The 9,998-nt window shown below is 41.1% G+C and overlaps 1 protein-coding gene across 1 annotated transcript; it reads left to right on the top strand.

Annotated features, from left to right (window-relative positions):
- The first annotated feature begins 5,552 nt into the window (after window positions 1–5,552).
- On the top strand, window positions 5,553–9,771 carry alx1 (ALX homeobox 1). Its single transcript, XM_056282575.1, has 4 exons — window positions 5,553–5,775; window positions 6,275–6,588; window positions 6,939–7,067; window positions 9,430–9,771. Exons 1-4 carry the CDS (start codon window positions 5,553–5,555, stop codon window positions 9,769–9,771), a joined length of 1,008 nt encoding a protein of 335 aa, XP_056138550.1.
- Window positions 9,772–9,998: the final 227 nt, after the last annotated feature.

Here is a 9,998-nt window from a genome sequence, read left to right as displayed (position 1 = left end):
AACCTCTTCCTTCACCACAACCAAGATATCTGTGTTCCCACCCAAACAGCCAGCGCAGCCTAACAATGTCAGGTTTTTACCAGACTGCTCTTATGACCACTCTTCTGTATGTGCACTGTAAAAAAACAAAAAAAACAAAAAACGCATGTGTCATTTTCAAAACCCATCCCACTGTCTCCTCCGAGATCTCACATTAGTCATGATAACAGCAGACTCAGTCCTGCCAGTATGTCTTGTTGCTAACACACTTTGTCCTGACACATGCTTTTGTAAGAGAAAATTCCCCTACATTTCAACGTGGTGTGACCATTTTTTTTCCCTCCTGTCAAAAAGAGTTTCTACTGTCAAATTTATGCTACCATTTTATCTTCCATGCTGAAGCCTTCGGAGTTTTTTATTTTTCTTAAAAATTCTGATGGTTCTAACCTCGGGCTCTCTCTTCTCATGGTTAATTGAGAGCAGTAGGATGCCTTGCCCAAATATCTGTCGGCAGATGTTTTTTTAGTACGATCACTGTGCTCAGGTATCACTGTCTCATGTGGAGCAAAGCCTTCAATAAGCAACACACCTCAGATGTGAAAATGATGGCAGGCAATAAGAAAATGGGATTTTCATTCTAATTACTCGTTTTTGGTTGTTGGCTCTCTTGTGTGAAAACAACAAAATAAGTTATATTTTTTGTCCCTTGGAAAACATAACCTGCTCGTTCCATCGCCATGGTGTTTGTTATGTTGGATAAAAGAAAAGTTTAAAAGTCAAATTGAAAATTTTCGGGGTCTGGTGATATATTTTTCTCTTGCTGGCAAATCGTGCATTAAAGATGACTGTGGTCATGAGTGAAGTACAAACATTGGTGTTTAGAATTACACCGTTGTTTTCTTTATTTACAGACAGTGACTGTAATGGACTTGTCTGTGTATTTGAATTCAGAGAGCTGAGGCGTCCGTCCACAAACACTGCCCCACCAGACGCAGTAAACCTCGGGCAGGGTGGTTCCTAGCTGGTGCACCGCCTGGAAATGATAAGTTAATGAATGTCAAAACAAACAGTCAGTGCTCAAGAGTGGCTCCCTGGCAGGAAATGCACGTCTGTCTATTTATTTTCTTCTATCTTTCACTTACGAATGTCTGGAGAGAGTGTTTTGACTGTATGAGGCGGTAGGGAGTTTTGTCCTGGAGAGTGGCGTATGCCAGAGATGCGGTGGTCCTGCCCAGATGGGGCTGTTGTGATATGAAACCTATGCAAGAACAATGTCTGGTGCTTTACCGCCACTGTCAGGGAGTCGTCATGCAGCCTTACTGGCTGCGTCCTTCCAAGTTAATGCTCCTTGTTATCAGCTATTCAAATGATGTCCGTCATCCGAGAGCGATGATGGGGATTTCCATCATGCAAAGTACTGATATTCCATCAGAGGACATGCAAATTTAGATATTGGAATTTTCCTGTCATTGATAATTGGGATTTTGAAAATTATCAGTGCACATACAACATACAGGCCCCACTTTGTGGTCAATAGGCCTATGTGTCCTCCCACAGAATCGGTCTTCGTGACAATTCAAGTTTTGTCCATGATAACCATACTTTGATATTATATAGAAAGAGCATCATTTGATGTAAGATTTGATATATGCTACATCTTGTTGCATGGACTTTCCTCCACATATTTTGAGAAAATGGAAAGTGTGTCTCTTTGCGTAGACTACCATGGCAGACCGACCTTTTAATTAGGAAATATCGTCAAATGAAGATTAGTAAAGGAATGTTTTGCATAAAGTCCCACAAACAGAATAACTTCATTTGCAATGTACAGCAAATGTACAGGAGGTTTGTGACTTAACTGCAGACATGTACTGACTGCAAGCACACTAAAACGCACACGCTGAGAGATGGTATACAAACGACAGGAGACAAATGCCGTGCAGAGGGACATTACCAGGCATGCAACCACCTACACACACAGATTCAAAATTCACTCTCAAATTGCATTCAGCATAATGTAGCATGCAATGTGGTACTGCTGCAAATGAGGTTTAGTGTGCTGATCTTGCATGTGTGCTGCTAAAGTCGAGCTAGTTATATCGAATCTGTGATGAATATTAAAAAGTGAAGTGTGTGAAAAGGTGAACACAACAGCCTTTTATCTTTTAGATTCAATTAAATCACTCAGTGATTTGATCTGCAGCTTTTCTTATTTGAATACAACAGAAAAAGTGTCAATAAACTCATTAAATCTGCATTCTCTGTGATATTTGTGTGTATTGTGTGTACTCTTTCTGTACTTTCTGCATCCTTGGTGCCATTTTAACTTTGAGCCATGTGACCATCACCTGACCGGTTAGTTGACACTTGTGTTATGGTGTACGTTGGATTGGTGACCTGCGTGCCATGAATACTTGATCCCAGATGACTTGGTGAAGGGACTGGATGCCAGGGATCCTCACCACTCAGGAATGCACTGTGGAAAACAGAAGACAAGCAAACAAAACGAAAATCCATTTTCAGCACCAACGCACCCTTTTCATGTAATGATAACTTTTAGCGTTAGAAGCCAAACATTATGTAGCTCAGTCGTTATTTTTCGCTCTTTCAAATGAATTTGATAAGCTTCAAGAATTTATTTTTTTTTGGCTGAAATAAGATGCTGTAATTTTTGGGTTTGATGGCTCAGTTGAACTTGCAGGACATTTCATTAGACTGGGTTTGACCCCAGGGCAGCTGTCAGCATCATGATGTAATGTCTCATAAGCATTCAGCCTTTCAGGACTTGGTTTTACTAGTGTTTGGTTGTTTTCACACATATTATGGTGCAAATGACTTAATTCAATCCCATCATATTTTGACAATGTTGACGGAATAGTATAATGCAATATTTCAACAAAAAGAGTCAACACACATTTGTATGAAAAGTCACTATCCAGCTGGTCCTTCCAAACTGGTTACCATACACCCAGTAAAGCTGTCATGACTCCCCGACAGCACTTAGAGAATTAGTTTGACAGATCTGGACTGATAGCGGCCAAACCCCCGAACTCAGCAAGCTCAGCATCCAGCTCTCTGCGGCAGTACTTTCCAACCGTAGGCCCACCACACCACAGTGAACTCTGTGCATTTACTCCTCAGCATGAGGCAGTCAGCAAGGTCATCCTAGAAGCCCAACAGGACACCACCACCCCCACCCCGCTACTTAAGATCCCCCCTGTTTATTTTCATTTTTTCTCTTGTGACCGTCCCACCCCAGGTACTGCCACTGACCCCATAGCGAACCATAGCTGAGCATGGCAGGGGGTGCAGGTGGAGTGGCTGTGGACAGGAGGAGGGAGGTGCAGGACTTTAGTTGGTTACAACATAATTCAATAGGAGAACCACTCTCCTGACCTTTCCAACATATCCAAGTTTATTGCTTGTGTGTTATATATCCTATAACATATATATATATATATATATATATATATATGTGTGTGTGTGTGTGTGTGTGTGTGTGTGTGTGTGTGTGTGTGTGTGTGTGTATGTATCCACTTGAAGTGTTGCTGTCACTGTTATCTATGAAACTAACCTTTGTAACATTGACTGTATGTACGCTACTTATTCGATCAACAAAAAGTCATTGGAAAAAAATATTGGTCATTTGAAATTCTTAAATTATTTCTATTCCTGAAGTCAGGAGAATTGTTCTTCTTTTGTAATTGTTTTTATTGTTATTAATAGTAATAATAATTAAAGTTATTATAAATAATAGTAATATAATCATGATGATAATAATAATGATTATTATTAAGCTATAATTTTTTTTTAGATTCATTGATATTTTATATTTATCTCTTGTCTCTTGACAAATACAGACATCAGTGTATTTAGGTTGCATGTTAAATAATATTTTGATTTGGTTGAATCCTGACACATGGTCGACAGCAAAAAGCTCACAGACACGTTTGGACTGAAGACTAACGATTAAATGTCATAAATGGCTGTATTTTATTAAGTATTCTTATAATTGTTTTTTTATTTATATGTTTATATTCCTTTTTTTCGTCTAGTCTGGTACTGTAGCATGTGTGTGAATTAATTAGTTGTAAACACTTTGAGTGGCTGTTGCAGCTAGAAAAGTGCTTTATAAAATGCAACTTGATTGATTGATTGAAAACAAACTCGTTGTAATAATATTTAATTTCGACAAAAATGTATGGTTTATTTCAAAGCCAAATATAAATCTATTTATCTTTATTAGGAGACACTGAAAGTGTTAATTAGGACTTGTCCAGGAAACTCGGAGACCCACTGGCCCTTAACAACTCAAAACACAATTAAAACATACTTAATTAAAACATGCTTAATTTCACGTTATCTAAGCTAAATAATTAAAAATTATTTCCATTCCTAAAATCAGGACAATTGTTCTTTTTTTGGTAATAGAATTAGTACTCATATGGTAAATTTATATGTAACATATAGAATAATATATAGCATATACAGTACATTATAGTACATTATATGTGTAGTAAATATATATAATGTTGTATATATAATAGTACATTATATATATATAACCTTCGTTAAAAGAAACACTCAACGGTAGGAAAAGTGCTCAACAAATAAGGAGCAAAATATAAATTGATTGACAGCTGATTATTGCTTATGGCATTGAACAGGCTCGTACTGTCTCAAAGAATGAATCACTGGATTTTATATATATATATATATATATATATATATATATATATATATATATATATATATATATATTGCCTACGATTGTATCATTTAAGTATTTAAAAAAAAGAACACGTTTTATTATCTGGAAGTGATGTATTTTATCTTTAAAAAATGAAACTTGATTGATTGATTGATCTTAATGAACCAAGTGTTTTTATTTATTTTTAACTAAACCAAATAGACATTTTTCCTTTTTTATTGCAGCTCACTATTATTATTATTATTATTATTATTATTATTATTGTTATTGTTATTATACAACAATAATAATAATAATTATTATTGTTATTATTATTAAGTATATCATTATTGACCATTGCATGGCACAACAGCTATTGGACCTTAACGTGTAAAATAAGTTTTGAAATAAACAAATAGAAACAAAAAAGAAATACTCCGGGAAGCTATAGACTGCGTGTAAGATGACCAGGACGTCAGTGGCCCAGCACTGTAGGAGCCATGTAATCCAAAGAGATGAATAAAACCCATGGCGGCTGTGCACATCCTGTCTGCAGTCACCGCGGATGGGACGAGTGCGCGTGCTGTCCCGGGATGGGTGCGCGTGCAGCTCGGCTTGGTTCCTCTCCCTGTACTGTGGCTGCAAGGAGTCGCATTTAAATGTGTGTGTCCGTGGGAGGAGTTGAGACTGTTTCATATTCAAAAGCAGGAAGCCCTTTCTCTCTCCCCGTTTATAAAGAGGCTGTCCCGTCAGGATGGAGACAAATTAAGGGTACTGGTCAGATAGCTGCATTGCGAGGCATCGTCCCAGTGATCGGTTGGCGACGAGCTGCTGTGTTATTGTCTCTATGGTGACCTTTGACTGAGCGAAAGGCTTCGGTATCATGATGGAATACATGGATGATAAATTCGCCTTGAAAAGCCCAGCGGTGAAAGGCGGTGATTACTACATGGGCTCCGGCGGTGCCCTGGAGCAGGTCATGGAGGGTTTGGACGGGGTGCAGTACTACAGCAAGGCTTCCCCCAAATGCGTGCAGGTCTTCGGGCTGCAGAGCGGCGAGCAGCACGCGCGGATGGAGCGCGCGTCACCCTGCACGGAGCAGAGCGGTGCGTGCACACTTGATCCTTATTATGGGGGAGATCCGCAGTCTGACCGGGGCCGGGGGCTGTCGGGAGACCAGGAGTTAAACCAAATGCTCAGAGCTAAAAACAACCCCTTTCTTTCTTTCCACACACTGACTATTTACTAGTGTTGCCGTTGGCCGTCCGTGTGTGTAGCGTCCCTTTTCCTTGGTTTTACATTCATATTTCTCCACGTTTATGCTCACCTCTGCAGGGTGAGAGTTTTCTTTTCGTTTATCTTCGATTATTTAGAAACGTGGCGAGGTCTTGCAAATATTAAAAAAAAATTACACACACCAGTAAAGAAAGAAAATAGCTCCCCCCCCCCCCGCCTGTTCTGTTTCGGTACGCCGTAGGGCACACACTCCACATACGGCTACTGTTTTAGCTAGAAAACCAGAGTTGCTTCATGACAATAATAAGATTCATTTGTTTTTGTTTTTTATTTGTATTTTTTTTGCATCCACTTGTTCATTAATTGTAGCGCATTACGGTGGGCCGAAGCCGGAGGCAGAGAGCGCCGGTGTGCAGGCGGAGGTGGGCCGGCCTCTGGACGGCTGCTGCGGCGTGAGCAGGTCCCCGCTGGTGTCGGCCGGGCGGGAGAAAAGCAGCGTGGAGGAGCTGGGGGACAAATGCGACAGTAACGTGTCCAGCAGCAAGAAACGGAGACACCGCACCACCTTCACCAGCGCCCAGCTGGAGGAGCTGGAGAAAGTCTTTCAGAAGACGCATTATCCAGATGTGTATGTGAGGGAACAACTGGCCATGAGGACGGAACTAACAGAGGCCCGGGTGCAGGTATGTAATTTACCCATCAACCCATCATCATCATCATCATCATCACTATTATTAGTTCGTCAAAACACCTGCTCAAAATATAAAACAGGTCTAGATGTAATTTCGCAGATTTTAGCGAATTTGGCGTTCAAATAAAGAAATATTTCAGTTTAAAAAAACCCTCTGCCTTTGCCTGATTCCTTTACACAGACAATGTGTATTATCATTATTATTGTTATTATTATTGTTATTATTAGTTTGCTATTTGAGGATTTTGCCCTATAGGAAAGAAAATGCCATTTTTAAATCTGCAAAGAGAATAAAACCCGTAGTGTTTCAGCTTCAGCCTCTCTACTGTTTGTACAAATTAGGTGTGGTTCCAAAACAGAAGAGCAAAGTGGAGGAAAAGGGAGCGCTACGGGCAGATCCAACAGGCCAAAAGTCACTTTGCAGCCACCTACGACCTGTCAGTCTTACCGAGGACTGACAGCTACTCACAGGCAAGTGGCTCCACCAGCTGAGCACGACACACACCGTCTCTGGCAAGTAAACCTCTGCCCACATCTGGGCTGCGTCTCCACCACTGTGGATGGAGACTTCTCTGGGAGGAAAACGGGCGCTGGCCCTCCATCTCTGTTTTACCTCACCTTTCACTACAGGCCTTCACAAACTCATTTGCATTCATTCATCTAACTTTCATTTGTTGCACATATTCATGACTACATCTTGACATTGGGTTTGCGTCACTGATGAAATGTCACATTAGCTGGCCAATTATCTGTGGTGCTCATCTCTCCTTTTATATTTGCAGCCTGGCTTCTATCTATCTTCATTAAAAAAAACATTGGATGGGATTTAACCCTACAATAAAATATGTGCAGCTGACAGACTATTTAAATCAATTTAACTATATTTTCTATATTTGAGGCTGGCGTCCTCGGGTGAGGTGTGGTCACTGATGCGTTCGTCTCACAGAAAGTGTGATTTACACATTGAATGAAATGAAATGTATGTGTGACGGTGTTTCCAGGCCAGATGGCCTGGCTGGGGACCAGGTCCTTGCAGTGTAGATCTCCTTTTACCTCGCGTCTTTCCAGCAGACACACTTGGATGCTGGCCTTGAATTGAGGAGCCTCTTCAGGCCTTTGCCTCAACGTATAACTCTGTTTGAAATGACTGTCTGTGCCTCTCAGACGGCGTGCACAGAAATTGCATTCTTGTGGGTTAAGAGGTTTTAAAAACCGCGGAGTGGGTTTGTTTTGTTGGGGATGAGGTTTGGCCAACATCAGTGCAGCAAAGCCTGAGGTCAGAGTTACAGCTTATCGATTACATGTGCTGTCAAATACAAAAAGACATGGTTAGAAAACGCATGATTAGCCAAGTTTGTTCTCATGCTACAACCGCATTCTCATGCCACGACCTATCTGAACTGTCAGTTTGTCGTTGTCGTCGTTGTTGTCGTTGTTGTTGTTTACCACATTCGTTTGTAGCATTCATCAAAACCATGTGTAACCTAAATTTGGTCGATAGTTGCCATCCACGTTTGTTCACAGAGTTTCTTATACCATGGATGTTGCTGCAGTTTTGCAGAGGGGTATCATATTATTACAGCAGTTTTAGCGTGTGCATGCTATGGAAAAATGGCTAATTTTTTTTTTACATGCACAGCAGTAAACCTCTGCAAGTTAAATATTTTACAGGCAGTTGATATTATTTCTATTTCTACGTTCACAGATCGTACACAACTGGATTAAGTAGGAACTACCGGTGGTAAAGAGTTGTGAGCATCTTTCCGCGGGTTGTCTTCAAGCCTCGGCTAAATGTAGTCATGTCCACTAGTCTGCTTGTATAGGCTGGTTTACATGGGGTTTCTTCTGTTAATCAGACTTACTGGCAAATTTGATCAAACAAATTGTGCTAAAGTAAATTTAAGTGCGATGGAGTCGGGATGAAACAGTCAAAGATGACGGTTTCTGGGGTTTCTTAGGTTGAACAGTTCTTGAAATAGAGACCGGAGCTACATTTAATCTTGGGCATACAAAATGGGGGATAGTCTGATGTCCTCACTAATTTCACTCACTACAGGTTAAATCAACAACAGAATGGATGTATATATGTCAGTTTTGATCACTGATTTTACTTCCATCTTTTCCATTTTCAGAATAGAGAGCAACATAACTCGACATGCTACATCACGACTAACTACAAATACACTCTCAGAAAACCTTGATCAAACATGGCCCAGTGTGTCCCTTCGGGATGCTTGGTTTTAGATCGCTAAGTAAGGAGTAACTGGACGAGTGCTTTTACCTGGAAAATAATTCATGCACTAGATACGTAATGATAAAAGGAGTTGAAATGTCCTCTATTTCTTATCTGACTCTACTGTCTGCTGCATGTACATCTAATAGAATATCAAGTAACTGTATCCGGCCCACTTGAAAAAAAAGCAAAACAGAAAATTACTGAAGCTGTGAGACTTAGTATATATTTGACACAATTGTGAACACAAAATATTTCAAGTGCACGAAAAACACAAACTATAACTTTTTTAAATTAGCATTTTTTTTGCCTACATCCATATACGATGTATAGAGTGAAATCTCAAGGGAAACACATGTCGAGGCTGGTTTGTTGAACTATAGTCTTCCAAAAGATAGCAGATATAGCCATACATATGTCTCCATTGGTCTTGGATCAAATGTGTCTCCTGTTGACTTTCTCCCCATCAGCCTTTCTCCTCTCTAGTGAAAAATAGGAGTTACAGTGTATAACCCATTTTTGATCCAAGTAAACAGGATCATCCCAGCAGGTTTCACCTCGTCCACCCTGTCAGTACCTAACACCTCCTTCCCCCAACAGATTCCCAACAACCTGTGGCCCAGCCCGGCTCCCGGCAGCTCGGTGGTTTCTTCCTGTATGCTGCCCCGAGGTTCTCCCCCCTGCGTCACCTCCTACTCCCACTCCCCGCGTTCTACCACCGGGGCAGCGGACCACGGCTACATGGGCTTCCCTAACCAGCAGAACCAGTTCAGCCATGTCTCCCTCAACAACTTCTTCAGCACCGACTCCCTCCTGACGCCGCCGGCCAATGGCCACCATGCTTTTGACGCCAAGCCCGAGTTTGAGAGGCGCTCGTCCAGCATTGCTGTGCTACGCATGAAGGCCAAGGAGCATACGGCCAACATCTCCTGGGCAATGTGATCACTGGCTCCTGCTACGGGTGTTTGTTGGGGAGCGCCGAAGCGTGTGGAAAATGAATTTTGAGCGTTTCCAGGTCTTGAAAATTTCTTAAAAGGGGGAGGGGGGTTTGCACTAAAAGGTCTGGAAAAGTATCGTGGAACAAAGATGTCATTCAACCACGATACAGACATAAGCAATTTTTTCTTCATGGAGTTTTGATGCCACCTCACATAGGGGCGCGTTCATTT

Source organism: Lampris incognitus, chromosome 6 (assembly GCF_029633865.1).
Source record: "Lampris incognitus isolate fLamInc1 chromosome 6, fLamInc1.hap2, whole genome shotgun sequence".
In the NCBI taxonomy this organism is placed as follows: Eukaryota; Metazoa; Chordata; class Actinopteri; order Lampriformes; family Lampridae; genus Lampris; species Lampris incognitus.
Note: the sequence above shows the minus strand (reverse complement) of the source record. Positions and strands in the feature narration are given on the sequence as shown.

Coding starts and splice junctions, on each gene's coding strand:
- alx1 (XM_056282575.1), top strand. CDS start 5,553: ATGATGGAATACATGGATGATAAATTCGCCTTGAAAAGCCCAGCGGTG. Junction 6,589..6,938: donor TAACAGAGGCCCGGGTGCAG/GTATGTAATTTA, acceptor TGTACAAATTAG/GTGTGGTTCCAAAACAGAAG. Junction 7,068..9,429: donor GGACTGACAGCTACTCACAG/GCAAGTGGCTCC, acceptor TTCCCCCAACAG/ATTCCCAACAACCTGTGGCC.